We start from the raw sequence: 17,566 nt of genomic DNA, 5'->3' as shown, positions 1-17,566 counted from the left end.
TCTATGCTTAGGGGGAAGCTACGAAGTGCACAAAGGGGAGACGGAGATAAAAAACATTATATTTGTGTGCTCTTTTTCTCCCGTAGGCTAAACCATATAAGCGAATATGTTTGTTTCCTTTTAGTGTCGTTTAGTGTTCTCTAAAGGAGTTTTTACGTCAAAAAGTATCCTAGTAACCTTTTCCAAACAAGAACATCAACCGGTCAATTTCAACCCACACGTACACACATACACACGTCTATGCTACGAAGCATCGCACAAAGAGGAGACTAATAGTTGAGTATAAAATGTAAAGTTATTTAATTAATTATATAAGAATATATACTTTGTTTACGATTGCAAAATGCATAATGTGGATAATTACTTTTGAATATCAGTTCAATAATATTCCCAAGACTATTTAGTGAACACAGCAAATCAACGCATTTAAAAATAACACAAAGTGTTAGTAACAGTAAGTAGGCCCATTGAAAACACATTTGTGTTCAAATATCAATCATCATATGTTATATAAAATTTAAAGATTATTTTTAGTTTCAGTTTTATCGGTTTTCTTGGTGGAGCTTCCAGGCATGAGATGACTGACCTTACTAAACCACCCTGCTGTGGATCCATCTTTTGGTGGCTTATCTTTTACGACATCGACAATCAATTTTGTTCCAAGACTCTGCGCTTGCACTTGCCCTCGTCGCTCGGCAATGTACTGTTGCATATCACTAAAACTTATTTCACTTCTAGCGTTTTCGGTATTATCTGATGATGTCTCGCCACCGGTATACGCTATTTGACATAATTCTTTTCTTATAGCTCCCATCGGAACAAGTTGATTTTCATTGTATGATTTGGTACCACTGGCATATTCAATCGGTAGTAGTGTGATATTTCTTGTATCTTGCCCTTCGTTCCTAGAATTTACTTTTTGAGCAGGCGAAACTGGTGTTTTAAATATTTTGGAGTGTACATATTCCGTATTCATCATCTGTTCGTTATGACTGCCCTGCTTGAATATTTTATGGAGTATCTTAATTGTTTCACCCGACAGTGGCAAATTAATCAAGCGTAAGTAGGTTTCTAAAATCTGATCCGAGGTGACGTGTGTTATATTCTGTTTTTTCGCCAATCTGGCTGCTTCGGTAATTTGACGCTTCTCTTCGATGTATTCTCTTTTTAGTGACTGGTACCGATCCACTAAGCTGCTCTCTAGTGAATCTCTTCTCTTCGCACTAAAAGCAATACATAATTTGATTACAATAATTAACAAGCTATGTGCGTCTTAATGCGTAGTATAATAGTAAGTTCTTACTTCTGAATTAAAACATTTAAATATTCTTCATACGCATCATTAATTACACATATAGAGTTGTTACTCAAAAAGAATGAAAATTTTGCTAATGCTGTGGTAATTTCCTTGTGTTCGTTTATGTATTCAGCTTTGCGCTTTTCCAACAAACGAATTTGATCATATTGCGTTTTAATCATCTCCTCTTGAGTAGCAATTCTTGACACTACCGTTTCATTTTTTATACGTGTTTGGATAGTTGTGGTTTCATAGTAGACATGCATGTGCAATGAGTAATGGCATCCACATTTCTTGCAGTTGTTGCCAATCATTGCTGCACATCTCAGCAATTTTGCATCACCAATTATGTCCGCTGCAACTCCTCTTAAAAAACAGGGGTTGTGGCATCTTTGCTTGTAGTGGTATTTTTTAATGTCTCCCACCTTAAAAAAAGAAACAATATTTAATTCATGTACTCGTAAGTCTATGTGAGATTTTCTGGTAAGTGATATGAGATCCTACCACATAGGTCTCTGTACATTGGCCTGCAGCACAAACAGTTACAGGCTTTTCAAGGTTCTCGACATCCAAACCTACACAGGGTATGTACAATATTTGTTTGAGCTCTTCTGCTGTCATGTTTTCCCTTGCAATATTTTCAATATGCTTCTGGATTGCGCGGACGTTGTCTTCCGTTAGATCGGCCAATGGTTTGGCCAATTCTAAGATCAACAGACGGGCTCGGTTAACCGAAACAGTCTGTTGAACATCATGCGGTGGCAACGGTGGATGTTTTTCATCTCCCACAATGTAATTTATAAGGTCCCTGGTCGAATTGTATGAGACTTCCCAACTTTCCTTATGTTGTCTCGGATTCAACATTTGAAGACCCTGTTGTTTTGCAATAAGATATTTAAATCCTTCGTTCTCAAAGAAAAAGCAGTTTCTATGTTCAGCTGACTTGTAGCGCAATGGTATAGTCACACCTTCCTTTTTGGCAATTTCGTCTAGAACCCTCTTCAAACAGTTAATCGTTTCCGGTGCACGATAGTCAGTACTGCGCGTGCGTGTGAAGAGAAATATGATATTGTTGGCAGCAGATCGATTTAATCGTGATAAGAGCTCAATGAGACAATATTTATATGCGGCTGTAATCGAAGTCACGTCTGGCTTCATCAGAAAGCAAATAGCGTGCAGATTTGACAACTGGCCAATATAATCAAGAATATTCAGGAAATTGTCGCGATCCTTAATAATTGCTCCTTGTGTGTCGTTTATTCCGGGTGTGTCTATGATACGGATCAGTTTTGTTTCAAAAGGAAAAACATAAGATTTAGTACCTGTAAAATATATTATAATAGAACATTATTGATTTTTTTGTGACTTGGACATTATTACGTAAGGTCGACGAGCTTCCCAATTGATTGTTCTCATTATCGTCTTTTTTGAAATGCACTTCCTGTGTATCACCATCCTCGGTAGTGATACTAAACTTTGCCGGGATCAAGCATGTCAGCTCGGGAACGTCTATTGCATCATTTAGGGATGAAAATTGCAAATAATTGCAAAATGAATTTATGAATGTTGACTTTCCAGTGCCCGTCTCTCCAAGAAGCAGAATATTTATGAACTCGTGTTCATTTTCATTTATTTGACGTAAAACTTGATCGTCCATTATAATGATGAGATTTTAAATAAGTACCTAAATAATTACCTAAGTGTAAATAGTTATTACGAACTTTTTTAAAATTTAATAGTTACTTCAAATAATTAATTTAAGGTTTCCATCTTCAAAATGCTACTTTTCCTAAGGTTATATAACACGAAAAATGGCTCTTTAGGCACGTATAGCCCGCAGTTTTTTAGTCACGGCTTTTAGTCACGGGTAGAACTTGCGCCTAAAAATTTGGTCGCAGTTCAAGGCCATATGAAAATCCGTGCGCCGAGATTCAAACCCACTCCTATGTATTTATAACCTTGCATTTCATGTAAGGGTAGTGTGCGAAGTTAATTCAAAGTTAAAAAATACGAGTGCATCACATCGAATAGTGCCAAATCCCTACTAATATTATAAATTCGAAAGTCCTGATGTTTGTTACACTTTCACGCAAAAACTACTTAACCGATCATCATGAAAATTTGTACACATATTCTTAGTGGTGCCCGAATGGTTATAGGCTACTTTTTATTTGATAAAAAAATATTTTTAAATAAAATAAAAAAATTTTATTGCATGTAGTAATTTTTTCACATAGATAATCCTAACCTGATGTATTTGATGGATTCCACGCGAGCGAAGCCGCGAGTTAAAGCTAGTAGAATATATTTTTTATAATATTTTCAAATCTGGTACCGGGCCGTGGCAATTTTTAACTACTTTTATTCCTTTAATTTAACTTATAACTTATAACTCAAACTTATTACTTATCAATTAATCATTTATTTACAAATACCAGTCTATACCAGTTCAATGCACATACCCAATTGGAACCTCTAACCGAAATACTAATAAAATTGAATATAAAAGAATATTTGTGTGGTTAATCACTTAAAAATGATATTAATAACTATTCCATCTTTGCTCAGAGGCTACAGTTTATATGATAATTGGTTTAAAATTAATATAAATTTGACGCTTCTCTTCGATGTATTCTCTTTTTAGTGACTCGTACCGATCCGCTAAGCTGCTCTCTAGTGAATCTCTTCTCTTCGCACTAAAAGCAATACATCATTTGATTAGAATAATTAACAAGCTATGTGCGTCTTAATGTTAATATAATAGTAAGTTCTTACTTCTGAATTAAAACATTTAAATATTCTTCATAAGCATCATTAATTACACATATAGAGTTGTTACACAAAAAGAATGAAAAGGTTGCTAATGCTGTGGTAATTTCCTTGTGTTCGTTTATGTATTCAGCTTTGCGCTTTTCCAACAAACGAATTTGATCATATTGCACTTTAATCATCTCCTCTTGAGTAGCAATTCTTGACACTACCGTTTCATTTTTTATCTTTGTCTCGATAGTTGTTGTTTCATAGTAGACATGCATGTGCAATGAGTAATGGCATCCACATTCCTTGCAGTTGTTGCCATTCATTGCTGCACATCCCATCAATATTGCATCACCTATTATGTCCGCTGCAACTCCTTCTAAATAACAGGGATTGTGGCATCTTTGCTTGTAATGGTTCTTTTTAATGTCTCCCACCTTAAAAAAGAAACAATATTTAATTCATGTACTAGTAAATATATGTGAAATTTTCTGGTAAGTGATATGAGATCCTACCACATAGGTCTCTGTACATTGGCCTGCAGCACAAACAGTTACAGGTTTTTGTAGATCCCTGACATCCAAACCTACAGCGGGTATGTACAATTTTTGTTTGAGCTCTTCTGCTGTAATGTTTTCCCTTGCAATATTTTCAATATGCTTCTGGATTGCGCGGACGTTGTCTTCCGTCAGATCGCTAAGATCGGCCAATGGTTTGGCCAATTCTAAGATCAACAGACGGGCTCGGTTAACAGAAACAGTCTGTTGAACATCATGCGGTGGCAACTGTGGATTTTTTTCATCTCCCTCGATGTACTTTATAAGGTCCCAGGTCGAATTGTATGACACTTCCCAACTTTTCTCATGTTGCTTCGGATTCAGCATTTGAAGACCTTGTTGTTTTGCAATAAGATATTTAAATCCTTCATTCTCGAAGAAAAAGCAGTTTCTATGTTCAGCTGACTTGTAGCGCAGTGGTATAGTCACACCTTCCTTTTTGGCAATTTCATCTAGAACTTTCTTCAAACAGTTAATCGTATCCGGTGCATGATAATCAGTACTGCGCGTGCGTGTAAATAGAAATATGATATTGTCGGCAGCAGATCGATTTAATCGTGATAAGAGCTCAGCGAGACAATATTTATATGCGGCTGTAATCGAAGTCACATCTGGCTTCATCAAAAAGCAAATAGCGTGCAGATTTGACAACTGGCCAATATACTCTAGAATATTCAGGAAATTGTCGCGATCCTTAATAATTGCTCCTTGTGTGTCGTTTATTCCAGGTGTGTCTATGATACGGATATTTTTAGTTCCAAAAGGAAAGACATAAGATTTTGTACCTGTAAAATATATTAAAATATAACATTATTGACTTTTTTGTGACTTGAATATTATTACATAGGGTCGACGAGCTTCCCAATTGATCGTTCTCATTATCGTCTTTTTTGAAATGCACTTCCTGTGTATCACCATCCTGGGTAGTAATACTAAACTTTGCCGGGATCAAGCATGTCAGCTCGGGAACGTCTATTGCATCATTTAGGGATGGAAATTGCAAATAATTGAAGAATGAATTTATGAATGTTGACTTTCCAGTGCCCGTCTCTCCAAGAAGCAGAATATTCATGTAATGGTTTTCATTCTCATTGATATGACGTAATGCTGGATCCCCCATTATTTTGATAATGTTTTAAATATTTATCTAAACAATAAAATATTATCTGTCAGATGGTCTAAAGAATTTAAAATTTCGTTTATTTATGCGGTAGTGATTCAGATGGTTTGAGGTTCAATAAAATATCTAGCACCAGTTTTTCCGCGGTTTTTAGACACAAAAAGTGGTTCTTTATATACGGACGGCCAAGCCGTCCATAATATTCATTATGTACTTGCATTATGCACGGGACGGAGCAACCGCATGCGCATTTGCCTACGGAACAGCACAAGACGGTATGAAATGCCATGCGACGTCAGTCAAACACGTCAAAGCAGGCGGTTTGTAGTAGTGTGCAAGCAAATTTCGATGATTTAAAATACAAAAGTTGAAATACAAAAACCTCAACCTAGAACTAGTGTGGAAGTGAAAAAAATAGCGTAAGCACTCGCTACGCTCGCTCTCAATCTAGTTTATAATGCCCTCGTTTAGCCACTTGTTACTTAATATACTATTTAGTAATTTTATTATTTTTTATCCATTTCGTCAATTTAATTTTGTACTTTTGGGTCTTTTGTTTTTGTTTTTGATTGTGCTTCGTGTTTTTTTATAATAGATTTGAAATATAATTCACTTCTAAATCATTATCATACTTATTCCAAATTGTTTTATCAACATCATTCTGGTTAGAAGTAATGGCCATAATTAAATCTTCAATATCCCAATTGCTTACGATAGAACTTCTAATTGCGATTTGTATTGCAGTAACTACTTTATCAATTTTTTTTCATAAATAAAGTTTAATTTAAAACATACCTTTTTTTATAGATAAAATGTTAAATTCAGTTGATTATAAACTTCACTCGCGTTACTTCACTGGGTGCGTTGTGTGCCACATCCGTTCCAGCCGAGACTTTATAATGAGACTTTGATAAACAAATCTGCAATTCGCGGTATTTTAGTATTTATAGAAGTGCTAAGTATCTTTATTTATAACCGTTATTAGATAAGGATTTTTATTTTTACATGTGTATGTGCTTTTATTGTGCTTATATAATTGGTGATTGAAGTTTCGGTTTCTGTTTCAATTTTGGTCGAAACTGAAATTATGGCCAAATTTCGATGATATAAAGATTAATCTATTTAAAGATATAAATAATTAATTAATATATGTTATCCCATATATGCGAAAACAATATTGCTGTTAACTTAACTTAAATGACTCACGATAATCATACTCCAGTGATGAAATTACCGAGAATCACTCATAATTTATTTTATCTAGGTTAATGTTTACATTCTCGTTTACAGCATAAGTAAATGTAAAATAAAAGAATTTTGAATGATTCAGCAATCATAGGAAATATTTCAGGGTTTTATCTTGCCTTCAAACCAAGGTGCTAATAAAAAATGATCTCCAGCCACATCAGGTTTGCCAAACATTTGCGTTGATTTCCATTTCGTACATCACTATTGATAATTCAAATTTGTATTGAAAAAGAAGAAACTTTCGTCAAAAACACCAAGATTTGGGTTGCATAATGACAATAAATTAGGTAGAAGCAAGGTTCCAGAAATAAAATCAGTTTATTGCCTTAAACAATATAAATAAAAATTAGTCAGAAGCAAATGAGCACATGTATTGCAATTGTTCAAAGTATATATTAACAACTTATCACACGTTTTTGCAAATAGAGATGCTTGTCGTCACCGACGCAAATAGACGGTTAATTAATCGCGTATGTCACGCAGCACGACATGTTAAAGGTATTGCGCATTGCTCGTGCTACCCCAAGCGCATCATCTTACTCAACGATGGCACTTTTATAATATGTAGATGTTTAGGTAAATAGTAGAGTCCGACCGAAACTGGATTTTAGCCGAAACCGAAACGGAAACCGAAATTTCCGCCCTGCAATCAGTTTCGGCCGAAACCGAAACCGAAACCGAAACTAATTTACATAAACATATTTTTCTACTTTTACCTACACATCGCCAGTTTTTCCACGTTTTTTAGATACTTAAACCATTTCGGGAGTAAAGTTCTCGTTTAGTCACTTGATACTTAATATAGTATTAATATGAGCGAACTAAGATGGCAAGTAACGACCGCCATTAGCCGCGAAGTTAGCCGAGCGACGCACGACAATTCACGAAAAGTGAGTTTCGATGCGGCCGAAAGTTTCGGCCATTTTTTGCCGAAACTGAAACTGAAGCCGAAACTCGAATTCTTGGCCGAAACTGGCCGAAACCGAAAGCGAAACCGAAATTTCGGTCGGTCTCTAGTAAATAGTGATACGGGAGCATATTATTTTTTTAGTAATTACATATATATTTCAAATAATTTAAACAAGTATCTTTCTTAAACAAATCAATCGCTTACTAATTTGATATTTGAATTCAATTTGTGTCTATTCCTTGATTTTGCGCATTATCAAGTTTTTTTCATTGTTTAATCAACAGCCCCCAGCAGTTGACTTAAATTTGGTTTTACGTTTTTAATATATTCTCTAACTCCACGAAGAAACTGGGTAGATCGAGAAGACAAGAAAGCGAATCATCAACCCAATCAATATGACTTGATTGAAATTATTTTTGAGGAACTCCAAATAATCGAACGACCAAACACAGCAGAAGTAAGAAACAATCCTTAAAACAACAGATGACCACCAACCAGTAAAGGCAAAGGGTGGTCAAGGATAAAGCGGATAGGAAGACGAGGGCAACCAAGATTAGTATACAATGAAATTCCTTTGCATCCAGAAGAAGTAAATCTATCAGTCGTCGAATACTGCAGTCTAGCAAAAATCCCTATTAAAACCGCAATGTCATCCCCAGGAGCAACTGAATGGCTGCATGATTAAAGAAATGAAATCAATCTTGCGGCATGAGATTATAGGAAATGAAAACCAGCGCAGGCAGTGCTAGTTTATCGAAATATCCTTGCATATGCACCTATAACAAAAATGGAGGAAGTGTTTGTCGTATTTGCCAAGTTGCTAAAGATGGCTGTGTAAGTATTTAGATAAGAGAAATAAGGTGGTACGAGGGTAGTCCGATAAGTATTTAGCCATTTAAAGAAAAACCAAAAATTTTGGAAACCTATCATTTTATTTCACAACATAGTCTCCTTCTAGCTCGATTCACTTGACCCAGCGATGTTTCAACTTTTTTAACCCGTCGGAAAAAAATGTTTTCGGGAGGTCTGCAAAATATGCTTCCGTGGCGGCAATGAGCGACTCATTTGACTCAAATTTTTGTCCGGCGAGTAATTTTTTCAAGTTTGGGAATAAAAAGAAGTCACACGGGGCCAAATCTGGCGAATAGGGTGGATATGGCAGCAATTCATAGCCTAATTCGACCAATTTGGCTGTGGCGATGTTGGAGCTGTGGGCCGGTGCGTTGTCATGGTGGAAGAGCACTTTTTTTCTGGGCAAATGAGGCCGATTTTTCCATAATTCCATGTCGAATCGGTCCAATAATTGGGCATAGTATAGTCCTGTAATTGTTTTGCCCTTTTCTAGGTAGTCAATGTAGATTACCCCTTTTGAATCCCCGAAAACAGTAGCCATCACCTTTCCGGCCGGCATATTAGTAACAGTGATTTTATTATTTTCTCAATGATTTTCCCTTGTTTTGTTGTATTTTGCTCCTTTCGAAATTCCTCAAAATGTTCCTTGGTTATATAGAGCGAAACAAAAACTTCGGCACATAAATTAAGCATGTCCTTTTTTTCAGAAAGGATCACTGCTATTGTGTTCTGAACTAAGTCAAATTCAAGTTTGCTATATTTATGACATCGATGAAGTAATTTGCTAAAATAAATATAATTATTACTAATTTCTCAATATATTTACAGTTAGTATACATTACATTGCGTAAATTGGAGATTTTAAATCATGTGAAACTCCAGGAGTATTATCTAAACAATAATGCATTACGTCGAACGCATGACTATGCAATAGTTTATATCCACTTGGATCAATATGAAATTTAAAGATTTGAAATAAACGAAGAAGAGTGTCAAAGATATATGACACGTCGGGTTTATTATGAACCTGAAAGCAATTGCCTTTTAAAAAACAAATCATTAATTCGCAATACTATTAGAAGGTAGTTTCTGTATAACGACGCTGGTCGCTAGCAAGGAACAAAAAAATATATCAATGAAACATGTGACGTAATTCAAAAAATTGACAGAAAATTATAAAAGGTTGTTAAGAACACGATTGCAAAAATAAAAGTACATAATTGAATAGCAAAGTTGTGACTGCATTTTATTGTTACCAACTTGGTAATACCAAGAGTTAAGCTAATTATAGCGAATACTTACGACTTCTGATATAGATGTAAATGCTTCTTTAATCATAATTTTACACGTTTTATACTTGTTGAAGGATTGCACTAATATTCCAAGACATTCCACAACGATAGGGTTTTCCTCAAATTTCGAAATAATTAAATTAATCGCAATACCAATTAATTTCAAAGCATCGTCTTCGTTTTCCCTTGAACTTTTTTAAAAATATAGTCGATTTATGAATCTCCTACAACAAACAGTAATCAATAGGAAATATTCACTATTTCCTTCAAGTATTCATACATTGTAAGGTACAAAACAATGTTATCTTCGCTATGATCCCGTATTGCATCAAGGGATTGTGTTAATGCACATCTGGTTGCAGCCCACTTATAATAGACTGCTTCATAAAAAACAGCTTGCAAAGGCATGGAATGCGAGGAATCATAATCACCTATAATCTGAAATAGTATAGTTATTTATCGATTATTGATGGAAACTTAATTCAAAACCCTCACAAGTCTAAATGTTGTTTCAATTACTTCATCATTTCCTTGTTGAAATGCAATATCTATAGGTGTTTGATTATTGACATCACGTTCCATCATTAAATGTGGGAACTTTTCATAAATTGTTTGAATCATTTCTGGAGTGTTGCTGTTCATCGCTAAGTGTAAACTGCTTTTGCCATCTGTAAATCGACTTGTAGGGCTTGGGTACAGTGTTTGTAAAACATTAATACAATTTAGTAATATCTCCGTTTGTGATTATCTCAGATAAAGGAGGGTCCTTCTTAAAGATTGTTCTTAGTTTCGTTATCGAAACCATCAATCCGCGAATTAGAACTTGTATTATCTTTATGTCATTATCAACAATTCTACTAACATATCCTTAGGATCAACATTACTCTTCGGCTTCTTTTCGTTTAGTGGTTGCACGTTTAATTACTATTTAAATAAATCAAGTATATATTTCATCGCAATATCATAACATTAAATTGCAATTTTAATTTAACATAATATCATTAATCATCATGGATTGATACTTCTGTTCTTCTACCGTCACAAGTAAAGATAGTTATGAATAATTTTATGTATTCATAAATAATTAGCTTTCCTTAAGATAGTTAATCAATCCATGCATTACTAAATCAATCAATTTTACCACAATTTCGTCATTTTCATAAATAAATTTTTCTGAGATATACCTTGTTATCAATGAACTAAAATTGAAAATTAATTAACATAAAGGAATGTTATAAGAAGTAAACTACACTACATACATTGCCCAAAATTGTACTACATTCTCAGTATTATTTTCCAGCGCTTGTACTGCCTTCTTCAAAATGCAATCGAGCTTTGGCCACTCGCGCAAAGTTTTAAAGGCCGCTTTGAAATTTTCAGGTCGTGTGGAGACATTACTTATGATCTAAAATAACCAATTTTAGTTAAATGTAAATGCTGAAGTGCATTATTAGCATAAAATTGTTCCAACGTGTTTACTACATTTTAAATCAAAATAAAGTGTTATAAAAATGGATTTCGCATGAACTACCATTACCAAGGAGGTCGTAACAACGTAATACACTTTGAAACATAAAATCTACGCGGAAAATGTTGTATTAAACACTTATCAAAACTTACCAAATCTACTACTTTCTCAATTACCAAATATCCATCACCGTAAATACATCTATGAAGAGGTGAGTCTTCTTCTTCTCCTTCTGCGTGATAATCATTATATGGATTTAATAAATACGGAAACCTGTCATTCATATTCTTTGTCATATCCGTGTCCATTTCCATAATAGCAAGATGGATGCATTTTGTATTTTTCTCGAAACAGCATACAACAAGTAACTTGCTTTCGAACCTCCACTCTTTCATAGCATTAATATTCGTGGTATCAATAATATCACACACCTTAGTTTGTTCTGTTTTATACTGCTCACCGAGTAATGTTTGAATGCATTTTCTAACTTTATTAGTAGTATCAGTGATAAGTTCCATTTGCTGAATATCTGGGTCTTCCAATGGATGACTCAAAAAAGGAGAAGCTTTTTGATCGCTGTTAACACCATTTAAATTTATGCCAATTCTGCTTAAATATTCCATCACATTGGAAGCATTGTGTTTTGTAGCAATATCACAATAAGAATTACCACATCTATCTTGATAAGTATCAAGCAATTCGTAATATAATACATTTGTTATTATTTCGATTGGCAATGTGTTATCACAACAAATTCCATAATAACATAAATCCCACCAATTATTTTTGGGATTTCACTTGGTATCAATTTCGTCGACACTAGTGCCATTAGTTGTCCAATATTATTAATATCAAATTTTTTTAGTTCAAATGCTGTATCTGAAGAAGTATTCTGTACACATCCATTTTCTAGCAAAAAACTACAAATTTTAATTTCAAAAATACGCTTAATAATATTATAGTTGCCGATAACTGAAGCAATTTCATCAATTGAAAATCCTATTTCATAATTTTCGAATAATAATTTGGGGTTTTTCTCAAATATAAATTCAAATACTTTCAAATTATCATCAGTAACATTTTGTGCAGCTAATTGTAGCACATTATACTCTGTATAATTCTTTGAATTTATCCAATCTTGGTCCAGTTCGTCAGTTATTTCCATTACTTCAAGCAACTTGCCTTGAACTATAATTTTAAACAACTTATTCCATTTCTGCATTTTTTCAATTATCATATTAGTTCTGTTTCTTCTTTCATCAATAGTTAATATTTTAGCTTCCTCTCTATAGTTGGCGTTGACATTTGGTTCAATTAAAAGTTCTGCAGTCTTCCTGACTGCTTCTTCTTCATTAATATTCAACAATTCTACTATCGCATCACCATGAGCCAGATGATTTCTCAATGATCTTCCGGTAAGAAATTTATATTCGTCTTTATACCAATTATAATTGGGAGTTAAGTTGTTTTGTACTTCACTTATATAATTCAATGCTATTAATAGCAACATTTCAATTTCTTTCATATTATTAGTTTTCAAACTTTCATTCAGCATATCAATACAAATTTCATAACTTGTTTTGCCTTGTTGTGTCTTCTTAGGCATTTTTCCATTTTTTCCATATTTTTCACAAATTTTCTCCAAGTCCCAAAGTTGAGTGTTTAACTCAATTTCACTTGGTTCAGGTTCCATCTCACAGATAGTTTGTACGAAATCTTCTAAATACGAAATAATTTGCTTCTTTAATGTACTGAAATCAATTTTAACAAGTTGTTTGGAAAACCAAAACGGCAGTTCCAACATATCCAAATCATTATCATTTAGCTTCCCTAAATGATCACATATTGAATCAACAATTCCGTCTCTATATCCGTTTACGCCCCAATTGAATAAAATGCTTCGCAGACTCTTTAGAATACTGCTTACTAAATCCTTAATTTCTTCTAGTTCAGGGACACTTATTAGATGACAAATTGCATCTCTAAGTTTACTGGTTCTATCCAGAAAATTAGTTCTTAATTCTGTTCCTATTGGTTTCTTTTTACCAATTATGCCCCAATATTCTAAAATACTTAGATGTTTCTCTATAATACTGTGAACTAAATCCTTCACTTCTTCTATTTCTAGTGCATTTATTAGATAACAAATTTTATCTCTCAGAATACTGGTTCTATCCAGTGAAGTAGTTCTTAATTCTCTTCCTACTTGTATATTATTCACTTGTTCAACTGATTTGTTCAGTTTTGTTAACCAATCAGCAACAGCTTCATTTACAGCATTTTCATTAGTAATTCTCTCTCTTAAATCAGATGAAAAATTTGCAGATCCGACGGTGTTTTTTAAACCTTCACCAACCACTTGTAAAATTCTTAAACCACTAAGTGTTCCAGCATCCTTCGTAAATAAATATTTGGACATCCTTTCAAGAATGTAAATAGTTCGAATAATATAATAATTCTGATCTAAATGTTTCAAAACATTTTCATAGTTTGGATTGCTTTCATTTTCTCCTGATGTAATATTCTCCAGAAAATTTTTAATCAACCCAATATATTGCATTAAATTTGATTTTGATATATATGTTAATTGTAACATATGCATTTTTTCATTTGATGTAAAGTATTTTATGTATTGTTGAATATAAATCTTTAATTGACCCCATGGAAATTTATCTTTATACGTTTCTTGAAAATCATTTATATAAAATATAACTTCTTTAAGGCGAAAGAATAAAATATTATCTATCGGACGATCCGAATAATTTAAAATTTCGTTTATCTGTTCCATAAAATACTGTAGTGATTCGGGAGGTTCAGGAGGTTTGAGGTTGAATAAAATATCATTTAGTAATTTAGTTACTTTCTTATCCATTTCGTCAATTTCGTTTTTTACTTTTGGTTCATTAATTTTGGTTTTGGGTTGTGCTTTGTGTTTTTTCAATACATTTGAAACTAAATTCACTTTTAAATCATTATCATACTTATTCCAAATTGTTTTAACTACATCATTCTGGTTTGAAATGAGGGCATTAATTAAATCTTCAATATCGGATTTAGTTACGATAGAACTATTAATCGCGCTTTGTATTGCAGTAACTAATTTATCGATTTTTTCCTTAAATTAATGTTTTTTATTTTAATTATGATTAAATAGCGAGTTTAATTTAAAACATACCTGATCCATTGTTTTGTAGTTAAAATGTTAAATTCTACTGACTATGAACTTCATTCGCCTTACTTTACTTACAATTGAACTTGGAAATGTAAAACATTGGAACCCTTTATAATATGGTGTTATCAGGGATCCGTTCAAGCGGAGACTATATCAGAGAAGCTTTAAATCAAATTTTGCGCCGGAGCTGTAAAGTTAACAGATAACTTGGTAAACAAAACAGCAATTCGCGTATGTCACCTATTTATAACCGTTATAAGATAAGGATTTTTATGTTTCCATATGTATTTGCTCTGAAATTATTTCTCGCTTACATTTCTTAGAAAACTGCGTTTTGTTTTGTTTTACATTTATTATTGTACTCTAGTGAAAATGTACAATATACAGATGTAAGAATTACACAGATGTATTAACTGGACACCTTTACAAAAGATGAAATCAAGATCAATTTTGTTATCGCATATATACAAAACTATATTGCTTTTTTAACTTAAATGACGCATTGTAAACATACTCCAGTGATGAAATTACAGAGAATTACTCTCTATTTAGTTTATCTGTATTAATGTTTACATGTAAAAATACAATTTTAAATGACATCATCTCTCGCAGGCTAAACCCTATAAACGAATATGTTTGTCTCTTTGTACTCGTAGTATCGCTTTTTCGTTTCGTTTCGGTTTGAAATCACAGTGATTCTAAATTTTTTACTTTAAAAATGTTTTGATTTTACGCGGACATCTACTTTCTTGACTACTTTCACTTTTAAAACGTCAGTTTTTCCCGGTATTAAGCCCCAAAAAATGGTACTTTAAACACGGACGAACAAGGTGCTGTCTGTGAATTAAAGGTCGTTTCCAGATGTTTATGAAAAGAAAACGTTTTTTGCCGAAATCAAAACTAAGCCAAAATCCGTATTTTCGGCCAAAATTGAAACCGAATATTCGGTCGGAGTTTATGAAATGCTTATTTGAAAATTAAAGAACGCGCAGAGTTGTTCAGGAAAAAATAGATTTTGAATCAGTGTTGGTTTGGCTCGTATTTTCGACGTCAAAATCCGGTTAATAGGTCTATACTCAAACCGTAATCAAATATCCGGTCGAACCTTACATTTTACGTTTTGTACGTTTTTAATATATTAATTTAGTGATTCACTTGTGTTATATTTAAAGGTGTGGAGATACTGTGTTGTTCTGGGAAGCATTATATCAATCTACTTTTATTTAATCAGAATTACCGCAAAACAAACAATCAAGCACATGATATTTAATTGTGTGCCGAGATAAACAATTAATCAACCCAGTTAACAGTGTTACTTTAGAGTTTCATGTGAACAATTACATCAATTATACTTTTCTGTACATTGGTTACCTATACTTAATATCTACAACACCAGTAAAAACAAACAAATGTATGATGCACATTCTATTATATCTAGAAATGAAATTATAAAGAATTAATAAGTAAATAAATTGTATATATAAAATAAATATTCCTGTATTTAACTACACATATTGCGCATATTTTAAACTGTTTTCGAATTATTTATTTATTTTGTTTGAACATTATCTGTAAATATAAATGTAAAAATACATCAGTATTTGATGCTTTATTATTCTTTGTATTATTCAAATCAAAACGTCATTTAAGATTAAAAGTCTACTTAGGAAAAGGAAATTTGCAATAGTATTAAAATGTAGTTTAATACATGTATAATACAAGTGTGAACTAAGCTGCTCTCTAGTGAACCAGTTCATCTTCGCACAAAAAGAAAAATAAAATTAGGTTATTTTTGAATGAAAATATTTAAATAGTCTTCATATGCATCATTAATTGAACATATAGAATTGTTACATAAAAAATATAAAACGGGTGCTAATGCTCTGGGAATCTTCTTGTGTTAGTTTATGTTCATTTTGCACTTAAATATCTCCTCTTGGCTAGCAGTTTTGGCACTATTATTTCATATTTCATATTCATATCAAGGTCATCATGCGAGAGGTAGAACTTCCAAAGATGCTACCGTATGCAGTTCAACATACCGTTTCCATTAATAAAGTCTATTGGAGTTAGCTAAACCCATGGAGGATCTTAACATGCATGTTTACTATGAAACAATAACTGTCGAGACATTCATAACATATGAAACAATGGTATCGTAGATACCTAATTAAAAAGAAGAAGAGAAAATAAATAATGCGCAATATGATGACATCTTTTTGTTGGACATACGCAAAGCAAAGTTCAGAAACAAACAATTATTGAATTATTGAATACTATCAATATTGAGTACTAGCGATGCCTTTATTTAAGACGCAGTTAACAAAAGACTTAAAATTTCATATGTAAAACTAAGAAGCAGAGTGAAATAAGGAGTGAAATAGCAAAGATTTTAAAATATGTCACAAATTAAGAATGTAGCATTGTGCCTAACATTTCCCTTTGCGCAACATGACATTCTTTTACACAAAACATAGGTATATCTTACAAATCAGTAAAATGTTTAGTTTTTTTTATTTTTGTAAAATAATAGTTTTCAGTGTAATAATAGTTGAGTATAAAATGTAAAGTTATTTAATTAATTATATAAGATTATATACTTTGTTTACGATTGCAAAATGCATAATGTGGATAATTACTTTTGAATATCAGTTCAATAATATTCCCAAGACTATTTAGTGAACACAGCAAATCAACGCATTTAAAAATAACACAAAGTGTTAGTAACAGTAAGTATGCCCATTGAGGCACATAAAAAATATTGAATTTAATAATGCATTGAATTACTTTGTGTTCAAATATCAATTATCATATATACAATTTAAAGATTATATTTAGTTTCAGTTTTATCGGTTTTCTTGGTGGAGCTTCCAGGCATGAGATGACTGACCTT

At 32.8% G+C, this 17,566-nt stretch overlaps 2 protein-coding genes and 1 long non-coding RNA gene across 3 annotated transcripts; all 3 read right to left on the bottom strand.

Moving 5' to 3' along the window:
- Nucleotides 1-276: 276 nt before the first annotated feature.
- Nucleotides 277-6,618, bottom strand: LOC135802540 (uncharacterized). The gene is made up of 9 exons (XM_065316130.1): nucleotides 6,527-6,618; nucleotides 5,455-5,758; nucleotides 4,570-5,396; nucleotides 4,073-4,491; nucleotides 3,906-3,993; nucleotides 2,678-2,969; nucleotides 1,802-2,619; nucleotides 1,304-1,722; nucleotides 277-1,223 (listed from the first exon to the last, which is right to left on the bottom strand). Exons 2-9 carry the CDS (start codon nucleotides 5,729-5,731, stop codon nucleotides 518-520), a joined length of 3,846 nt encoding a protein of 1,281 aa, XP_065172202.1. The 5' UTR covers nucleotides 5,732-5,758; nucleotides 6,527-6,618; the 3' UTR covers nucleotides 277-517.
- A 2,694-nt stretch (nucleotides 6,619-9,312) lies between these two features.
- On the bottom strand, nucleotides 9,313-10,713 carry LOC135802541 (uncharacterized). The gene is made up of 5 exons (XR_010550581.1): nucleotides 10,529-10,713; nucleotides 10,314-10,471; nucleotides 10,044-10,257; nucleotides 9,584-9,768; nucleotides 9,313-9,525 (listed from the first exon to the last, which is right to left on the bottom strand). It is a non-coding gene; the product is annotated as an uncharacterized lncRNA (long non-coding RNA).
- A 362-nt stretch (nucleotides 10,714-11,075) lies between these two features.
- On the bottom strand, nucleotides 11,076-12,208 carry LOC135802544 (uncharacterized). The gene is made up of 3 exons (XM_065316133.1): nucleotides 11,654-12,208; nucleotides 11,293-11,438; nucleotides 11,076-11,232 (listed from the first exon to the last, which is right to left on the bottom strand). The coding sequence occupies exons 1-3, from the start codon at nucleotides 12,122-12,124 to the stop codon at nucleotides 11,118-11,120; spliced, it is 732 nt and encodes a 243-aa protein (XP_065172205.1). The 5' UTR covers nucleotides 12,125-12,208; the 3' UTR covers nucleotides 11,076-11,117.
- Nucleotides 12,209-17,566: the final 5,358 nt, after the last annotated feature.

Source organism: Atheta coriaria, unplaced genomic scaffold (genome assembly GCF_025399875.1).
Source record: "Atheta coriaria isolate IRGN ID8LTWV9N9 unplaced genomic scaffold, Caltech_Dcor_3.1 hic_scaffold_34_pilon, whole genome shotgun sequence".
NCBI classification, from domain to species: domain Eukaryota; kingdom Metazoa; phylum Arthropoda; class Insecta; order Coleoptera; family Staphylinidae; genus Dalotia; species Dalotia coriaria.
Note: the sequence above shows the minus strand (reverse complement) of the source record. Positions and strands in the feature narration are given on the sequence as shown.

What these genes read in the sequence shown, in the direction of transcription:
- LOC135802544 (XM_065316133.1), bottom strand. Translation starts at nt 12,124, where the DNA reads ATGGAATATTTAAGCAGAATTGGCATAAATTTAAATGGTGTTAACAGC. An exon ending in TTGAGAAAGTAGTAGATTTG is followed by an intron (nt 11,439 to 11,653) that starts GTAAGTTTTGAT and finishes TGGTTATTTTAG; the next exon opens with ATCATAAGTAATGTCTCCAC. An exon ending in GTAGTACAATTTTGGGCAAT is followed by an intron (nt 11,233 to 11,292) that starts GTATGTAGTGTA and finishes TTTCAATTTTAG; the next exon opens with TTCATTGATAACAAGGTATA.
- LOC135802540 (XM_065316130.1), bottom strand. Translation starts at nt 5,731, where the DNA reads ATGGGGGATCCAGCATTACGTCATATCAATGAGAATGAAAACCATTAC. An exon ending in AATGTACAGAGACCTATGTG is followed by an intron (nt 4,492 to 4,569) that starts GTAGGATCTCAT and finishes TTCTTTTTTAAG; the next exon opens with GTGGGAGACATTAAAAAGAA. An exon ending in TTAAATGTTTTAATTCAGAA is followed by an intron (nt 1,224 to 1,303) that starts GTAAGAACTTAC and finishes TATTGCTTTTAG; the next exon opens with TGCGAAGAGAAGAGATTCAC.